Raw genomic sequence first — 20,815 nt, forward strand, 5'->3', positions numbered from 1 at the left:
TTTTTTTCTGGCGCCTGGCAGCAATGCATTAACAGAAGATGGCATTAATGCACCTAAAAGATGTCTGCCAACCGCCATTAAACAGTACAAGGAGAAGAACATGCTGCTACCAGGTTCCAGTAAATGTAATAATCAAATAAAAGCCTAAATTGTTCCTTGCAAACATAGAAAAGTATATTTTGCTCTAAATGCTGCTGCCCAGCAATGTCATTATTGTGCATTTTGAATGGGTAGCAGTAAGTCTGCCGTCACTGCTACTGGCTACCTTCAATCATACTGAGAAAACTCTAGTAATCCAGTTGGTAATGGTGGTAGTGGAAGGGGTGTGTGTGTGTGTGTGTGTGTGTGTGTGTGTGTGTGTGTGTGTGTGTGTGTGTGTGTGTGGTTGGGGTGTGGGGGGGGGGATTCTGGGGTGGACAAAACATTAGGAATATATGGCTCTTGTATTGGATAGCACTAGATTGCGCGTGTGTTCCTCAGTAAGTGTAAGGCAGTTAATAAGCTTAAGAAGGTTTCTATTAAAATGAATTTACATGACATTAACTGACTTATTATGTAATGATATACTGTCAGTTTATGTTCCTTCACTGTGGAGGACATTCATCTGTTTAATGAGTCAGCCGGTGCCTTCACAAAGTGTGTGTACGTGTGAACACTGCCATCTCGTGGGAAACAAGTGCAATTTCAAGCCAGAGCTTCAGTTTATTTCACTGAATGTGACCACTCGTATCCTCTAAACTACGTGTCGGGTGCAGGACAGAAACAGGATTGACCATTATGTTGCAGAGTTAAAATAAAAATATTCTAGAAGATAAATTTTGAGCACAATAAATAATTTAAAAAAAATACAGGTTAGTCAAAGGGTTTTGCTGCAAGAACAGCAAACAGGACACGAGTCAGCAGGATATTTATGGAGTCACAACAACCAATCCGTTAACATCACAACCTGAGTGAAGTATCAGGTGATGACTAAAGCTGCACAGCACATGTTGCACAAAATGAGACACTACAAACATAAATTGTATTGCTGCAGGAATAAAATGGGCACAATCAGCTTGTAAGTCTGTCGTCTACAACAGCACTCTAGTCATTATTTCAACAACAAACATAGTGTCACTTAATACACTGTTTCCTTTCATGTATGCAATGTATTACACAATAACTATGATCATACCCACAAATGTGCTCTATTATTTCACAGAAGAGTGATATTACAGCGTAGTGTAATTACTACAAGATATTGCACGAGAAATTATTGATATTAAAAACCTCCACGCGGTGTTAATTGCTTTAGTACAAATTTTGTAACAGTACGGTTCATTTACCAAACATTAAACAGTTTGTTCTGCTAGATATTAAATAATATACAGGTGGCGCAGTAATCCAGACAAAATGAATAGTGTGAAATTCACTTAATCTACAACTGCTAAATTGTAAAAAGCTGCACACAAATAAACACATAAATAGACACAAAAGCAAACAAAAAATAAATACCGTAAATGCAATATAATAGGTCTTCCATATATATTCTGTCTACAATACTAGACATAATAGCTACAAAATTCTTCTCCAATTCTGAAATGCAGAGGTGTTACATACTTCAACGTATCAAGAAACAACTCAGTGTGAAGAAAGAGCCAGCTCCTCCATTGTGCATGTGTGCTAACTGGTTCTAAGTGTCAGTTAAATCCAGCAGGGGGCAGTGTTATCTCTTACATTACGTGAGATAAGCCAGTCTGTCGGCCATCTCTCTCAGCGTTTTCAATGCTTCCTAAACATTGTACCCCAGTCTGTTTCAGGAGAGGTGAGAAGTGGAATCACTGCATTTGTCTGGTGTCAGTCACGTCAGTCACTGCAGGCTACAGATACTCTTCTTCTTTGACGTAGAGGATCTCATGGGCCGAGCTGGGAACCTGAAAGAGTCAGAAGGATGGGCAGTTAAAGTCTGCAGATATTTCCCTACAGACACCGGATTCAATACTGATACCCAAGTAAATTAAACACACATAGTTCCTGTCAACAGTTCAATCCCTATTTTAAATCTTTATCATATTTATTGTATCATATTTGAACTATAACAGGTAAACACCAAAGCGAGAGTACTTTATAGTACATTCTGTAACTGACTAAGAACAAAACAATTCAGACTCCCTTTCTTTCCATTCAAATGGACCATGACATAAGATTGATGATGTTATCTGAGGTGTCTCGCGTTGGAAAATCACTGCCGATCGTATAAGGAGTAACGCCAAAAGACATGTCGGTCCAATGACTGGAACTGATTGCGAGGACTACAAAAATATTATCTGTTGGCTTTAATGACGCAGTGTGACATTGGTTGCTTATCTTGCGACACCAGGTCCTACAATTTACTTTACTTTATGCACTCCTAACAAGGCAGCTTCTTGTGTATCAGCCGCACTCATCAAGCCAAGTGTACAAACCGGTGCTGACCAGGTCCTTTTTCTTTCATACAAGATCCAATGAACTGGTTCACAGTCTACACAGGCATCCATTTCTTTGGGTACTTTCCCGTTTCAACTGATTCTCTGTAATCCATGGGGATACACAGTGTACATTTGCTTACATTTCAGCAAATATTGTTTTCTGATCCATATCTGGTGGCACATGGCAGCCGAACCAGAACGAAACTCAAACTACATCTAGATGCCTGTATTGCTTGCAATCAGACTGTTAAATAACTCACCTCTGGCCAAATCCATCCTACATCAATAACACTGTTGTACTGTTGTTTACCGCGTTTGTTTACTTCATTGCACTGCTGTTTAGTTTAATTTAATATTATTATATTTGTATATAATTTGCATTTTAACATTTTTCATATTTAATATATTTTTTTTTACTACCTACATTTTTTATTCTGTCATTTTGAAAGCTTTCGCAACCTGCAGATGCTGCTGTAGCAAAAACAATTTCCCATTGCGGGATTCAGGGTTCACTATGCGCGATACATTATGCGTTATGTTTTAGATATTGAATCTTATGTGAAATTGTAATGAAGAAAAAAAAACATTTCCTCTGTAGATTTTAAATCCAGATGTACAACACAGAACAGAGATGATGAGCAATTTTCAGGGAACTCCACAGATTTTACATATCAAAGTCTGTTTACAGATGTTAAGCACTGTGACTGCATATGTGAACAAATATTGTACAAAGCCTTTTGCGGCTCCAGAGGGAGCTTTGTGAAACCTGATAAATTTCCTCAGCTGATGTCACTTGAGTCAATATGGGGCTTAAAAGCTTGAAAATAAAACAAATCTGTGGGTGCGGAGCTAGAAAGATGTGAGCGCATCAGACCTGTGTGACCCTCTGCTCACCTCTGCCTGGTGGCTGGAGGTTACAGGCTATACGAGTCCCTACTACCATAACATGCCGTGTTGGTGGCTGTGTTGCATTGTGGGCAATGTATGTAAGAGCTCGGTCTTGACAAGGAAGAGGAAGGCATCGGATGAAAAAGACGGTACCTCTGGTTTTTGCTGCATCGATTTCGATCCAATATGAGTCTAACAGTGCTGCCGATGTAAGTGCAATGTTAGCATCTGTCACCATGGATACCAATAGAGGTTTTGAAGTTCCTGTAATTGTGCTCCTTTTAACTGGAAAGACTGTGTGTCACCTTTACAGTCATACTGATAGTACCTGGTTGACTCCTCCCACCACCAGGAGGCGGTCTCTAATGACAATGAAAGAGGCAGAGCATCTGGGAAATGTCATGGGAGCCAACCCCTCCCACTTTTTCCTCTGAGGATGAAAGGCCTCCACTGTGTCCAGAGCAGAGGGCTCATGACCTAAAGAGGACATGTAAACACACACATGTGAATCAAAGGCTCCGAACAAGTCTTCAGGTCTTACTATACCAGATACAATAGTACATTTCTCAGCAAGAAGTGCAGAAATGCATTAGGATTTCATGAAGTTTTTTTTTTTTTTTTTTTTACTCAGACTACCTACATTTTGAGTAGAGTGGTGTGGATGCAGCAGTGCCACACGTGTGTGTGTGTAGCGTTTAAGCTATTTGTCAGTGAATAAATTCTACAACTCAAGACCCAAGCCTGTTTAAAGAAAAGCGGGTTAGCACTGATATTAGCCTAAACTGAGCAGACTCATTTAAGGTGGACTTATCAAAACAAGTCAAGTTCTTAATAAGTTAGCTGCTGGGAGTGAGTGGATGGTGGGCTTAATCGTTGAATAATAGTCGAATCCTATATGGGAGGGTGAGAAAATCAAAGTTCCGATCTATTTACTGTGAGCCTCGTTTTACCAATGATTTGTAAATAGTGTTTTAATGGCACGCAGCATTTTCTAAATAAATATTGTCATGAGAGTAGTCACAATTTATGTGAAAATTTATCATTTTCAGTCAAATAACTGCTCACCACCCACTGAAAACAGAGCACCTACACCTTCCAGCAACCTGAAGGGAAAACCCAGTGTGATTAAATAAATCCATGATCAAACCAGCAGTTAATCATAAAACAAAAGATAAGATAACATGTTATTATCAGGAGCCTAACACATGCCTTATTCTTGGCACTTCCTGCTGGATTTCTTTTATTTTGTAGATGTTCAATTTGCCACGGCAAATTAATTTGTTTGTATTTAATGAGGCTTTTCAAAGTAGACGTGCACGAACAAAGTGGGTGACACACAAGGTTCACAGAAACAAATCAAGTGTGAGGCTTTAATCCGTAGAGGTCAGCAGCAGGGATTATTTTGTCTCTTACCAAGTCCCCCTGCAACAACCATCCGACCGCGCAGAAAGGCTGCAGCAAAGTCAGCTCTCTTTGTTTTCATTGCCACTGTGTCCTCTGACTTCAGCCAGGCACCTGAAGAAGAAGAAGAAGAAGAAGAAGAAGAAGAATAACATATGACAGCTGGGGAGAGCAAATATGTGTGCACAAGCTTCTAAACAAGCTGAGTTGAAATTGGGGTGGGGGGGCACTGGTGTCCACCTTCAGCTGGAAAGGATGCTGCTAAATTTTCAGAGCATGACCTGCACAAACAGGTGAACCATAAGGCAGCTAGCCAGGACACGGACAGTACGTACGAACACACACACACACACACACACACACAAAGGCTATAGCAAATCCAGACTTTAAACAGTGCGAAAGGCAGGGGACAGGAGAGGATAGGGGGGATAGTGTTGTCGTCAGCCCGTTGGCACATCAAGACATTGAAATATCTGAATTAGTAAATAGTGGGAGAACAACACAAGGATAAATGCTGGTGGATGTAAAGATAATCTCAAACAGCTCTCAACGATGTGTCGCTCATTGTACTGTATTTTAAGCATCAGTTTGCCTGTTTATGTTTCCAATATGTGACAAAGATGTAGGCGGCACAGTACTCTGTGCTGTAATGTGGGTGGCCTCGTTCGTCGCCATAAGCCGTGTTCCGACTTGTTCCGACTTGCCCTGGTCCAGTGGTCAGTGGTTCACCACCGCCCGGAGCAGAATTAATGGTTTAAAAGTCTGCGTCAGAGTGATTTTTATTTGAGCCTGCGGCTCGGAGAGTAAGATCAATTTCACGCCTTGTTGAGTTCAAGAGGCTGTCGCTGTGGCATGAAACAACGAGAGATAGCTGACCCTTTTTGTTTGAGTGGACCCGGTCATGCTGACCACTTCACTTCCACGGAGCTCCAGCTGAACTTTTTCAAAATTTCTTCCACATAGGAAATCTCCATCCATTCCACATGAGCAATGTGCTGACCGGAGGGTCGCATTTTCTTTCTTTCTCCAATGCGGAAAGCGCAGCAGCACACGCTGCTCCCCAGACACTACAGAATGTCAGCTACTGTGGTACAGAGATGCTTTCGTTACCACACTGGCTCGTTCTGGTAAAAGGGAAGCAACATAAAACCAGTTCTAATTTGTTATCCAAAAGTTATTTATTAAATCAAAAGTTATAACACAAATATAAGGGTGAACTAAAAGGGGGAAAGAGGGCAAACTGGGAGCTTCTAAAATAAAAAAAACACCGAATGAGACTGACAAAGATCGAGCTAAAAAGTAAAGGCTATGAGTAAAAAAAAAAAAAAAAAGCCTAGTTAACCTACTGACAACTTAAAAATACAACAAGTCAGTACCACCTTTTCCGAGTGTTTAGCCTGGCCTTTGTGCAACTTGTCCTTAGCTGTCATCTTCTCACTTAATGCGCACCAAACAGCACAGCCAATTCCAGGCTGTAGACCACACATCCTACTCTGTATACAAGAGAAACAGAGACTACACAGAGGATGAGGAATCTTAGGGGAATAACAGCTGCGTCGCTTAAGCTAGCCTACATCTTGTACTTGAGAACCAAAGAAAAAACAACATGCTGTGAGAAAGACGACAAATTCAAATTCATAACATCAATTTCAGTTTGGAGCGGGTGTAGGTGTTGCCACTGGATGGTGTAGACGTCGAAGAGACTTCTCTCATGCGAGGTGCGACCAAAGAGTTCAGAGTTCTTGTTACGTAACATATGAGCGCAATGCAGCAATAAAGCATGGAACAGAGAGAAGCAATAACTTTTGTATTCAAAGTGAGGGTGACTCGATCAACATCAGCGCATACGTTACGCACCTTTTTGTGACCTCAATGGGAGGGAGCGGAGAGCGCACATCAAATTTTGTGTCAAACTGTGGAACTCTGCTGGAGGTCCTGGATATGCTAGCCTACTACAGCAATGAAGCAATGAGCTGGGCCGGGTGTTTTAATTGGCATTTGCGTTTTAAGAGGGCACAGTGTCACTGTCCAGGACCGAAGAACGTGCGTCAGGTCAGGAACGCATTCTCCGTGCGCATCACTTTGCTGCACCTCGTTCCTGCGCAACAGGAGCACTTTCAAAACATTTTGATCGCACTTTGTATGCACGGAGTCGGCAGAAATACCTCTACACCAATTGACAGGGAACTTTAACAGGAGGATGTGAAGCCGTGTTCCCACCATTCAACCGTGCCTGAAAAAGTGCAGCCCTCTTATTTTTTGAATAAAGTCAGTCCGTCGGTGCAGCACGGCTGCCAATACAAGAGAGTTCAGAAAAAAAAAAAGAAAAAAAAAATGGTTGTCTGGCAAAACAGCAGTACCAGTTTACCAGTTTACATCGTGGCCATCATGACAAAAACAGAATTTGCAGCTGTGATAACTTTCCAGAGTTATCAAAACCTGAATGCTACAAATGGTTGTGTAGTGTTTTGCCATCAAATAATCACGTGAGTATATTAATCTGTTACTCCAACTGGAATTCCTGGGTCATATTTCAGTCCCTTACCTGTACCTTAAATAAAATGCCCCCACCAACACAGACTGCTACAGTCTGTTTTCAGTCAGATGGCAGCCAACAGTCACATTTATTTGCCACAAATATCCTGACCAACCAGTTGGAGCAGCTAGTACAGTGAGGCACACATGATCCCTCAACAGCTTCTCAACCATAACATTACTGCAGCCAAAACTTGAGCCTCACTGCTGGGAAATGAAAGCAGGTGCAGTGACGAGTGAGGACTAATTCTTACCCACCATCGAAATAGCTACTGTCAGCTTTAATCCCAAAATATTGGAAACAGCATAAAAAAAAAAAAATCGTTCAAGTCACAGGTGGGAAAGACTTTACCTTTTGAATGTATCTCCTTAATTACCTGACACTTTGAGAGTGACCGGGTTTTCCACAAACCTGTCGGATGTGGTTGGAGTTGAAGTGACAGCTGAAGCACTCCAGATGATAAAAAAAGTGTACTTGATAGTGATGGAAATGAAAACATAGCCATCAAAGTGGTGTTTCTCTTTCCCCATCAGATTCTGCAGAAGTTTTCTTTTTCACATTGAGGCTTTGTTGCTGCCAAGTGTTGTTTATCTAAAGGAAACCCAGACAAGAGAAAATCGTGACAGAGGGCGAAAGATAATTTCATTTGGGAGCGAGGAAGAGCGAGAGAGAATTAGAATGGTAGAGACAGGACAAGAAAGGAAAATGAATGTCTTACTCTTTATCTTCGTCTACCTCGTCTTTCCTCTGGATCTGTTTCTTGTTCTTATCTCTTTTTGTACTCGTTTTTCCAATTCTCCCTCATTGCCTGTCTCTTACTGACTTATCATTTCTCCCTTTTGCTCTCTTTGCTCGTTCTACCTTTCTTTCTAATTTATTCTCAATCTTTGTTAAACAAGAGGTTGAGGGCAACGAGGTCAAGAGAAACAAAACAGAAGTAGAGAGAATGAAAAAGAGATAAGAAGCCAGATGGCCAGTCCTCCTACATGTTGTAGCAGTGTGTATTGAAGGGCTGTGTTTCATTTTTTCAGCCTGGGTAAGTTACACCGTAGAGAACAGAACAGAGATCACAGCCAGCCATTCATTCTGCTCTGTTCTCTACTCAGCAAAATCCTCTCCTCTTTTTTGTGTATGCTACCGTTGTGCATCATCAATCTGTCCAGTTCAATAAATTCCAGAAGTTATTTTGAATGGGGCTATACCGCCAAAATGTGTCTGTAGTCTTTAAAACTGAACCAAAAGCAGATTGGAAGTAATGTTTTATTACTGACCTTTCTCTACTTAGTCTTTGATACACTCACTTTTGATTTAGATATACAATTTTACCATGTAAGAGTGAATTTAGAGGGTGCGGGCTTTGAGACTGATGCTTCCTATCGCCAGCTTTTAAGGTACAGCTTTAGAAATGTCAGCTTAAGCTGGCCTTGCTGTGATAATTTAGTAATTTTGTCTGCATGCCATTTTTTGTTTTTTGAAGTATACTAAATAGTATTCTGATCAAGGCTTTGGTTAGATATGTTGCCCATTATCCATTCTCCATCATTTTATAAGAGTCTATTCACTCTTAAAAGATTATGTTGCAAGCGAGATGGTTTGGTGAGTTAGTCAATATTTAATAACAATTAAATAAATGTAATCATCTCTACGTAAAGAACGGACAGTTCTTGGTATGAAACTGAAATTGGATTCGCTCAAAAAGGATTATTAGAATTAGTAATTAGCTGACGCTGGTGGCTAACACTGCAAGCCTGCAACTCAGGGACCTCGTAGTGATAAATTCAACGGACCAGAAACAAAGATTTTGGATTGATACACACACAAGGACAAGGACTAAACTCTATTTTTGGATTACCTACTCCTTAAATTAAAGGAGCACTAGTTGAGGATTTCAACTTAAAGGACAATATTATTTTTGCACTATTTTATTTGTACTTTTGAAAGAGCTCTATTTTATTTTTTTTATTTTATTTTTCTGTACAAAAGTCAATGCTGTATATATAGTTATTGTTGCTGTAAAGCAAATACATTTGTCAACTGCTTCATAGTAACTCTGTCATTGAGTTATTCAGGCATACTGCTATCGAACCTAGCTTTATGTTAACATCTCCTACACTGTCACTTGGTGAACACTAGGGGCGCTACACATGTCTCAGGAATTAGCTGGCTGACATTAGTCTCGTTAATTAAGCTGCCGCTGAATGCCGCCGCCATTACAGAGTGCGGCGCAAACTTAATTTACAACTGACCTGTATTTATGCGCATGGTAATGTGAAACTAAAATATTTCATGTTGCACTGTCATACGACAGGCAGGGTTTTGTTTTGTTTACGAGAAGCTTTTGGGGTTTACACACCCGAGACCCTGGAGTCGAGATGGCGAGCTACCCATAGAAAAAAAAAATCACCTTTGGTGGACACGTTTCTGCAGGATCTACCCTCACTTCACCATTAAGGACACAGATTCACACATCTGAGATCAGCTTCTTAAAATACTGGTTATGCAGCAGAGAAAAGTGAACTAAACTCCTAAATAGGCCCAACTGTGACAAAAAAAGAGAATTAACTCAAATTGGGTGAAACAAGCTTTAGAAAAAAAAGAAAACTGAAGTGAGCCATGCAAAATTGTCACTGGGTTAAAAGGTTATTTTCATTTGCTTTAAAAAAAAAAAAAAAAAAAAAAAAAAACTTGCAGCAGCAAACAACAACAGGACCTCCAGTACTGGTAACTCAAGAGATACACGTTAGAACTTAAGAAAACTTAACTAAAGACAGACATGTTGACTGTTCAAAAGTTAACTAAATGTGCACGCTACAAATAGAAACTAAGGTACTGTCCAAAATGCTGAATAAAATGTAAGTAGGATAAATGAAACAAAGCCGTGTGTGTGATTTATTTAAATGAGAGATGTACTGTGACCAAACATAAATAAACCAGAATAACACTAATGAACTGCAAATGCACACTCAACTGAAGGTGTGGGACTGGGGGCGGGTTCCCAACTTAGATTCCTTGTGTGGCTGCGGGTGCAGAGGTGGACCGAATGAAGCCTGGTTGCTGAAACGTGCAGGAGGCGAGCTACTGTAACGGCACCCACCTGTCACCTGTTAAAGCGGCCCAATCCTTAATTCTGCACCAATTTAAACCAATACAATTTGAATGGGTAAGTTAAATTAAGATTCACTCCCAGTACAGTTGTCATGAACAGGGAAACTAGCTATAGAGACCAAACTCGTGTTTTAGCATGCAAGTAGAAAAACAGAAAAAAAATAAAAAATTATTAACAACAAGAAATGGAAGGGCGCCACACATTTAAATATCTTTCAGTATTGCAATGGGTGACGTGTTATTGTTGGACTCAAAATGGATACAAAATGGTTGTTCTATTAAAAAAAAGAAAAAGAAGAAGTCTTTGATCCTTTCTTATACATTAATTCATTGTACATACTGGAAACATACAGCTGCATGTCTCTGCTCTGTGATTGCCGGCCCCACCAACAGTTTCATGTTTTGTTATCTCTATGCTGTCCTTTTCTCTCTCTGCTCTCCTCTCACCCCGACTGGTCGAGACAGATGGTCACCCACCTCTGAGCCTGGTTCTATCGGAGGTTTACTCCTGTTAAGAGGGAGTTTTTCCTTCACTCTGGAGGTTTTTTCCCTCCTAGCTTGTGAGAATTGTTGGATTTCGCTGTATAATGCTGTAAAGTTCTGCTGTAAGGACTTTATTGTGTTAAGTGCCATGAAATAACCTCTTTTGTGATTTGGTGCTATATAAATAAAGTTGAATTGAATACACCGATCTACAAAGAATGCAAATTGTGCTTACAGTGTTACAGGCTGGAATTGCAGTTATGTCAACACATCACGCTACAGACTTAAGGACCAGTCCTCTGAGACTGAGTTGCCACTGCAGGACTGATTCCTTTTTGCTTTGGAAGGATTACGCAAGTCTTCAAACCCAGATTTCCTTTGTTGGGTGCAGGGAAAACACCAGCATGCATTATTCTACTCTGGTGGGAGATGTCAGAGGACAATAAAATGACAGAGAGAAAATACAGACAGAGGCAATACAGACAGAGAGAGGGGGAGACAATGGACAAGGATTCTCTGAAGACGGGGCTTTGTAGTCTGTGTGGTGGTAATTTCGTCCATAGCTCGCCTCTGTAATTGCCCTTCATGATTAAAACTAGAAAAGGATGGTCCTTGGTTCTCGGTGTTTGATGAATTGCATCCGTCACATTAAATCTTTGACACTGGCGACCGCAAAGATGATCCTTTTAAACAGAATGCATCTCACCACAATGTTGTGGCAGTCCTGATAATTACATATTGGCCTAAGAAGGCAGGCCGCTCTTCTTCCTTCTGCTTCATTCCATCTGTTTTGTTGTGTTTTGGTCTTTTTACCATCTAAGGAAAGGCATAAACTTGCTGCATTATTTATTCTGTTAATTTTGACTGAGTCATATGTGCTTCAGCAGGACATGAAAGTGTTGCTTTGTTAGATGCAGTAAAAACATCGGAGTTCATTAGTCTGGTTGAGGGTTTGATACAGAACAACAAATGCATTTTACGTTGACACTAAGACACCAACTTACATTCTTCTGGGCCTCATAGCTTTTATTTAGATGCAGTTTAGACATAACCTTTTCTATAGTCAAGAGAAAAAAAATAGGCTTATATTCATAGTGAATTTACAATACACAAAGTGCCAAATTGATGCAGAATAACACTGCAAGGGTCAACTGACTCAATATCTGTCAAGCATCTCACTAACTAACACTATGCCTGCTATGCTTAAAACAAAAAGCAAGAACAACACAACAAAGCCTGAGAAACACGGTGAGAATGTGCAGTATCTCACTGGGGTTATCAAGCGGGCACCTCCCTTCACCAGTGTTTTGTCAAGTTAGGCCATGATTTTCTTAAGTATTCTTCAAGCTCTTCCCCTGATGCTTCAAGCTGTCCACTTCTTTCCCTACTAAACAGCCTCTTAACAAAGTTAAATGGGTCCCTTAAAAAGGAAGCCCTAACTCGTTCCTTCCTCCCCCTTTTCCTTCTCAGCTGTTCTGCCCTCCAAAGTATTGCTAATCGATTTCTAAGTTCCTGCTGCAACACCTCAATGCCCTGTCTTTACTCCTCATTCGCCTTCCTTAATTGCTTCTTTAGTTGCCTTCTTTCCTTTACTAATCTCTCTATTTCTTTCTGTCTTCTGGTTTTAACTACCTCTTTGCCCTGTTCCTTCCTTTTCATCAACATCCCAAATCTCTCAACACCATACTGGTAGATTACATCTACTGGTTTCTCTAACTGCGCCCCCTAAACTGCAGCCCCAACGGCTACTTTCACCTACATGCACGAAATTTGGTGGACGTGTATCATACCTAGATCTACAAAAAAGTCTCTTGGCACCATGACCTTTGATACAATTGATCGCATTGTTTTATAACAGAGATTGGGACATGTTACGAGGATCAAAGGAACCGCATTAGACTGGTTTAAATCGTACTTATCAGATAGATTTCAGTTTATTCATGTAAACAATGAGTCTTCAAGACAAACAAGAATTAGCTAATTTTAGTTAGCTATTTAGGCTCAGTGTTAGGCCCAATACTTTTCACTTTGTACATGCTTCCATTAGGAGATGTCATCAGGAAGCACTGCATAAACTTCCATTGTTATGCAGATGACATGCAGCTATATCTTTCTATAAAACCAGACAAAACAAATCAGCTGGTAAAACTTGAAGAATGTCTGAAAGACATAAAGGCCTGGATGACCAACAATTCCCTATTTCTAAATTCACACAAAATGGAAGTTATTGTACTTGGTCCTAAACACCTCAGAAACTTAGTTACTCAACCTACGTGGCTCAGATTGTAGAGCGGGTTGTCCACTCATTGAAGGTTCGGCAGTTTTAATCCCTCGCTCCTGCTGTCCACATGCCGAAGTATCCTTGGGCAAGACACTGAACCACCAAGTTTCTCCCGATGGTAGGCGAGTTTATGTGTAAATGAGAGGCAAAAACTGTAAAGTGCTTTGTAAGAGTCTAAAAGCACACTATATAAATTAATTTTATTTACCATTTAAGTGTCATCACCTAAATCAATTTATAAGAAGCTTCAAGTGATGAAACTTCCTCTGGAGACACAAAAAATGTTGGGTGACATTGTTCACATGTGCAGCTGTACTACCCAACAACAATAAAATGCTGGTAGTACTTCCTGGCAAACATCAGCTGGTCACAGTGACTGTGTGCAGTCTTGTGAACAGTGAGGTTGAAATATTTCTGTGCCTAGCAACCTGTACTACAGAATAGTAGTGCTGGCTAGCCTTATAATCAGTTGTTTGTCAAGAAACAATTTCCTCAAAAAGGACATTGTTATTTGTACATGATGTACAAGTTGATAATGATGTGAGAAGTGAGATACAATATGTTAAACTGTCACATTGAGATGCTACTCTTTTCATTGTTCATGCTAACCCTGGGTAACCATGTCTGAGCTCCAGCTTAATACCCCTCGCACATGTTAGCCTGATAGTGAGCTTTTGATTGAATTGTTTTTGGGCTTTTTATCCCTTCATCAGGTAGAGATAGTGGAATGACGACAGCAAATGAGGTGGGAACATATGGGATAAGGAACTCCGGCCAGATTGGATCTGAGATTTGTGGTTTATGTTCGGGCATTTTAACATAAGGTCAGACTTGCAGAAGGGAAGCAAATAACTATGATTCTGGCTCACACACGTGTCTCCATTGCCAGTGGGTCTGCTGCGGCATTGCTACATTGAACATTGAGTTTCCTTTGGATAATGACAATCAGTTTAAGGATCGACAGGTGTGGGGATGCCTAAAAGAAGACAAGATGTTCCAAAACAATTGCACCAACAATAATGTAAAAATGCTTAACTCCAATTTTTCCCCCTGACGTCCTAAAAAAGATCAAAGGGCTTTAGTCAAAGGAAAGACAGGATGCAATAGGTTGTAATAAGGGATGAGACGAGTACTCGGTTGAAACGAGTATCCGGTACGGATAATGTACTTTGGACGGTTACGGGTATCATCCGAGTAATTGTGTCGCAACTCACAACTTTTCTGGTTAATTTCTGGCATCTGCTCGTTTCAATTAGGTTTGTGTAAAATACCTTTCGCCGAGTTACTCGGAAAACTTTGCTCTTACCGGACGAGTCGCAAAGTACAGCTTGTGACTCACTGCTTTCTGCTTCTGCCGGTTGTTTCCTTTTTTCCATCGGCTCGCTCCTTCCTTGTTAAGATATATTCACTCAGCTGACCACTTTCAGTGAGAATATAGTGTAAGGCTGAATGCATATTGCGATTCCCGCCGTCAGTTTATTTGATGAAACAATAAAACCAGGCTAACGATCACCCCCCCCACACACACACACACACACAGACACAGACAGACACACACAATTTGCTGATCAAAGTAAAGTATATTATTATTTTAATTTTATTTTTGATATGGCTAGCCAGACATTTGTTCTCACTATAGCTCAACAATAACAATAAATAAAGCAACAAACTTGTTCCGTAAATAGTTCTCTTACTCTTGGGATAAAAACATTGCTCTGAAGCTCAATTCTGGGACTGTTCTGTAAATAGTTTGCTAATAAATAATAAATTTAGCCATTTTTGACCAACCTTTGCTTGCCTGGAAACTCAGTAATGTGAAAATAGATGTTTGGAGTTAAGGCACTAGCTTCATACCGGCCGAGAGACTGAAGGGATCAAATCAAACTTTTAAATCTATCTACTGTGTTCCATTGAGGGTAGAGTGGACATAAATTGACTTGACATGGTGTCTTTTTCGTCATTGACAACTAATTTAACTCTAGAGGTTTTCGAATAGTTTGGTTTTGTACCGCTATTTTACAATGAAATACCAGTCCCATTTGTAAAGTTGGACTTTTTTGTTACATTTTGTCAAATGAAAGTCATCTTTTGTTGAAGAAACGCATGTTATCCTCATTTGCCTTGGACTCAGAAACAGGCGTTAACAGTGTTTGTGCATATGCGGAGTTATTTACTGTAATAATAGTGGCAGTAGCAGGGTGAAGACTTTTGTAAGTGCTTTAAATACAAGTAACAGACCAAAAAAAGGAACTATTATAAGGTATTAATGTATAATTGGGATATGCTTCTATACCTTGGCTGGTGTCAAAAATGTTGACGTTCTTGGTGAACTTGGAGCTCTGGTGTCCTCCACCCTGCCGCAGTCCTCCTAGCAGATAAAGCTTCCCAGCTGAGTCCCAAATCACACCCCCATACGAACGTTTACACAGCATCATGGGTAGCGTAGTCCAAGAGCGTGTCTCTGTGTCATACACCTCAAAGGCTTTCAATGGCCGCTTACACTGACGGCCACCTGTAAGTAAAAATGTCCCTGTTTATTATCATTTTTATTAAAGACATCATTGTATATATTTTTTTTAAGTATAGTGAACCCAGCCTCCCTAGTCTGTGTATACCTGCCACATAGAGCTTGTTGCCCAGCAGATGCGTGTTGGCATCATAGCGTGGGGTAGGCATTGGAGGAAGTAGCGCCCACACGTCCTTTCTAATGTCATACTGCTGCAGGATGCTACGAGGGAGCAGGTCAGCACCCATTCCCCCTACAGCCAGAGCCCGGCCATCTACACACAAGACAGAGTTTTCAGCCATATCATAATACATGATGAGTAAAGTAAGGCCAAACTTTTTCTCAGTCTAGCCGATGGGAACACTTCCCTGGCATTTTAATTTATGAAGTGCAAAAAAATCTGATGGCTACATGCAGAGCCGGATGAGAAGTTAGCTTGTGACAAGGCAAGAGTCTGTGACAGACATGGGATGGACAGGGAGTACAGCAGCAGAATAAAAATGCAACAGTCTGGTACTTTGGAATGACACCTCGAGCATGAGAATGGAAGTGGGGGAGTGTATAGAAAAAAGAAAAAAGCCACATTAATCATCAGAGTCAAGAGGAAGAGGGTCAGGGGAAAAAAATATGCATTTTTATTATATTTTTAACTTATTAATTTTTCAAATATTACTGCATCTACATTACATTTTGGGAAAAAGAGTAGCTCATTACCTGATGTTCATTATCTAATATTTGGAAAATAAGGATCCAACAAATGCCAATAAAAATGACATCTGGTCAATTCAGTGACTGACTATCCATTCAGAAAGACCATATTTGTTTTAATTTGGCTCTATCGATCATTTTGTCAGACAATTTGTCTCTTTTTCGGTTGCTGGGGATGAGTTTTGGGATGAAACTGAAAGCAAAGGGCCGAGGATCGAAGACTGGTCAGAGAGATGGAGAGTCCAGCGTGATAAAGCCTATATTCAGCCAATAAGTCTGTGTACAACATCTATCTATGTTCCAGCAGACACTGACAGATGCACCACTGAGCACAAACTCATCTGAGGCTGTGGAGAGAAGATCTCTGAAAAGACTGCTTATACAGACTGTAAAACTTGAGGATAAATCAGCCAGAAATTTACTCCATTGACATCAGACAGAAAAATTTCCCTGGTTTCTGTTTATTAGAATTTAAGTGTACTAAAGTGTTGATCTGAAGTTCACAGTGGAGTGCAGCTACTCTGACTATCTTCTCTACAATTTACAAAAAAGTAATAATTGATGAATATGAAATTCTTATTTACAGCAAAACAAATGCTAAATTGTTGTATAAATGTGAAATCCAACAAATTTCCAAGTCCTTTTGTGGCATGTTGGCAGTTATAACTACAGTTATGTAATGCTACTCTGCAATATTATTCTTTAGATTGTTACCTAATGTTCATGACTGTCACATTTACTGTACACCTGCATTGTCAAATCCTATAAAATACTTTGTATCTATATTTGTTTGACCTGTCTGGGCTTTGGATGAACAGGACTTGAAAGTGGCAGTTCAGTAGCAAAGAGAACGGCAAACCTTAAATGTCAGAGGTTAAAATGAGACCGGTTCTTCCTGTCATTGCCTAAGGAGGGTCTGGTCATTAATCTGTAAACCCTGATCCTAGTTGGATGGATGTGAAAGTAAGGCTGAGTGTTATATTTTGGCTGAATGGCGATATACATATATGGCGATATACTGTATATATTTACAACTCAGTGGGTTGAGTGTTTATTTGTAAGTCAAAGCCACATGTTGGCAGATCACAGATTGTGATTAAAATGCAAACAAAAACAGAGTGTTTTCTTCCCTGTTTGAAAATATACAGCTGCAAAATATATAAAAGTAAAAATTAAAAAAATAAAAAGAAGCCTAAATTAGATTTTTTTTTTTTTTAAATAGGTGTCTCTCTTCAGTTGTTTTCAACATTAAACAGAGACGTGTTGCGGTAAGCATATCGTCTCATTTCCGGTTTCCGTGGTGTCTGTGTTGCTAGTAGCGGTGTTGCTGCCCTCTCAACCTCGAGAAGCCGGATAGTTAGCAGAGCCAAACAGTGCAGCTCCTTTATCCCCCGAGGGATAGCGAGGGCAGCAGCCCAGACCCAGAGAATAATGCAAGCCGGACTAGTTCAGCCCCTACTCTCCCCGCAGCAGCTTAAGAGAAGCTAAGGGTGACTCTTTGAAGGACATGCAGCAACAGACCAAAGAGATCATCAAAGGTTGAAATGGAGACATTTTATTGTTTTATGAAAAATATATATGCTTATTTTGAATTCAATGCTAGCAACGTGTCTCAAAAAAGTTGGGACAAGGTCAAAAGTGAAGAGTTATGACTGAAAGATTGTGCGGGAAAATAGTGCAACAATCTAAGAATGACGTTCCTCAGTGTAAAATTGTAAAAAAAAAAAAATCTCTTCGCAAGGGACAAGGATGAAAACCAATATTGGATGGCCGTGATCTTCGGGCCCTCAGGTGACACTGCATACAAAAACAGACTCAAATCTGTAGTGGAAAACACTGTCTGTGCTAAGAAATACCATTGTCTGTTAAGACAGCTCATCACTGCTTCCACAAATGCTGGTTGAATCTGTACCATGCAAAGAAGAAACCATATGTCAACATGATTCAGAAAAGCTGACGCCTTCTCTGGGCCAGAGGTTAAGCTTCACATCAGGGAAGGAACCATGAATGCTGAATACATTATATTATACAGGTTTTATAACTTATACAGGTTTTGGAGCAACATATGCTGCCACCCAGACAACGTCTCTTTCAGGGAAGGGCTTGCTTATTTCAGCAAAACAACGCCAAACCGCTTTCTGCATGTATTTCAACTGCATGGCTCTATTGTAAAAGAGTCCGGGTGGTAAACTGGCCTGCCTGCAGTGCAGACCTGTCTCCAGTTTTAAAAAAATTGTCGCATCATGACATGAAAAATACAACAAAGCAGACCCTGAACTGTTGAGCAACTAAAAACAACCTGTATCAGGCAAGAATGAGACAATATTTTACTTCCAAAACTCCACCAACTGGTCTCCTTAGTTCCCAAACATTTACAAATTGTTGTAAAAAGAAGTGATGCCACACAGTGGTAAAGATGCCTCTGTCCCAACTTTTTTGAGACATGTTGCTGGGATCAAACTCAAAAAAGCACATATTTTCCATAAAGCAATAAAGTTTCTCAATTTCAACACTTGACATGTTGTAATTGGTCTATTTGCAATGAAATATGGCTTTACAGGAATTGCAAATCATTGCATTATGTTTTTATTTACATTTTACAGAGCGTGTAAAATTTTGGGGAAACAGGTTTGTATTATAATCATGAAAACGACAACAAAATATCTGTTTAATGTGAGTATCACCATTATCGGTGGGGAGTGTATAAATGGGATAAGCTGTTTGCTTTTTCAAATACAGTACATTGACAACAATTTCTATAGGATGTATTTTTGGTGTTTTTTTCACATCAATGTATATGTGTAGGGTCCATCAGACATGATATCAAAATTGAATAACACTTCACCTTTTGAACCATAAACAGTTCCTATGCATTTTTTTAGCAGCACAATCATGGCCAAAAGTAGGGAAAACCCCAAAGTGTCTTTTGTGCAGTACAACATAGTTACAATGTCATGAATCATAAAAGAAGAAAAAAACATAAGTTGAATTTCTCTAATAATTTATTTTACAAATAAAGATAAAATCTGAATATACATTTTTCCAAGTGCCCACAAGTGTGACCAATGCTTTACTTGCTATACATATTGAACTATTTACACTCTTAGAGGCTCTACAAACCTCTCTTTGTTCCCTCAATCCTCAGGCCTGCAGTTCAGTCAAAAATTCACAGAATTTATGTCACGTGAACATTGGTCTCAACTGTGTCATTCAGCAGTTAGTTTTTTTTACAGAATCTAGATTGGGCAAACCAGTTTATTTTTGAAAAAAATTGAAATGACATGTAGAATAAGATCGTTCTGATTAAAAATCACTATTTTAAGCTCAGATTTTGTTATTTTACCCAATGGAAAAGTTTGGTACATATGATGAGTTCAAGGAGAGGAAAGGAGTCTGAAATGTGAAAATCTGACCATAATTTCTATTTCTACAGTTACGTGCTGTGATAATTACTGCCTCTGGCAGATTGTAGTATTGAGAGGTTTAAAATCATCATTAACTTTTTTGTTTAGTGCTTCTTGATAGTGTTTCCCTCCTACATCATTTTTCATTCTGTCTTGATGAATAATATAACACATATGGAAAACTTGGCACAATCCACAACTGTTTAGGTTTGATATTTTTAGACACGGGAAATTGGAAGCTACTTAATGAGACACTGAGTGGGTTGTGGAGTTTTTTCCCTATTTTAAGATGATTGAGGAGGTATATCTGTCACAAGCTGCACATAAAATGGTTGTCTGGATGCTGACTTTTTTCACTTAAACTCTGTTGAAATAAAAGTAAGTAAGATTTAGCCTAAACCCTTTCGGTTTAAATTAACCACACCTTTTTAGTCTAATTAATGTCTCTGCTCTTAAACTGGAGGCCTGCTTTCCAAAGTAGTAGCGTGCAGCGAGGACATAATTTATGTCCTAAACTGGTCTGTTATTTTTGTTGTTGTTCTTTTTTTGCAGCACCACCAATATGGTATAATTCATACCTTTTGCAGTGATGGATACACCCATCAGTGCCTCTCGCAGAGCACTCCTCTTCCGCCACCTCCCTTCCTCTGTGTTGTACATCTCCACTACCTTCAGAGGGCTCTGGTCCTCTCCCACTCCTCCCACCACAAGGATCTGCTTTCCCAGCACTACCACGGCTGCCCCGGCACGAGGGGTGGTCATGGGGGGCAGGCTTATCCACCGGTCCACCTGCGAACAGAGGTGAAAGATAGGTCAGCTGTCAAAGCTTCTGGTTATGTTTCAGAAATCAACTAACTTCAAACTGTATCAAATTATATTAACAGGAACAAGCACAGTGTGCAGCTCCTTAGTGACACACATAATAGATGAAGGTGAATTATTTTCTGTGTGTGTATCAGGCAGCATTTGGCAGCAGTTGCAGCAGTTACCAAACTTTTCTTTATTTTAGAGTAAGATCTTTTCTGAATTTCCACCTTCTTATTTGGTGAACCTCTA

General features: G+C 39.9%; 1 protein-coding gene across 5 annotated transcripts in view; it reads right to left on the reverse strand.

The window, feature by feature from the left end:
* Positions 1–682: 682 nt before the first annotated feature.
* klhdc8a (kelch domain containing 8A) overlaps positions 683–20,815 on the reverse strand; it is a 44,322-nt gene continuing 24,189 nt past the window's right edge. For all 5 annotated transcript variants that reach the window (XM_069718745.1, XM_069718743.1, XM_069718747.1 and 2 more), the window contains 6 exons: positions 20,338–20,548; positions 15,757–15,921; positions 15,435–15,653; positions 4,749–4,850; positions 3,664–3,812; positions 683–1,913 (listed from right to left, as the gene is read on the reverse strand). In XM_069718745.1, the coding sequence (XP_069574846.1) occupies positions 1,860–1,913; positions 3,664–3,812; positions 4,749–4,850; positions 15,435–15,653; positions 15,757–15,921; positions 20,338–20,548 (900 nt within the window). In that variant the 3' untranslated portion in view covers positions 683–1,859. The remainder of the gene's footprint in view (positions 1,914–3,663; positions 3,813–4,748; positions 4,851–15,434; positions 15,654–15,756; positions 15,922–20,337; positions 20,549–20,815) is intronic.

This window comes from Brachyistius frenatus, unplaced genomic scaffold (assembly GCF_029030835.1).
Source record: "Brachyistius frenatus isolate BFR_SWC_R1_liver_20210118 unplaced genomic scaffold, ASM2903083v1 Contig_198, whole genome shotgun sequence".
NCBI classification, from domain to species: domain Eukaryota; kingdom Metazoa; phylum Chordata; class Actinopteri; family Embiotocidae; genus Brachyistius; species Brachyistius frenatus.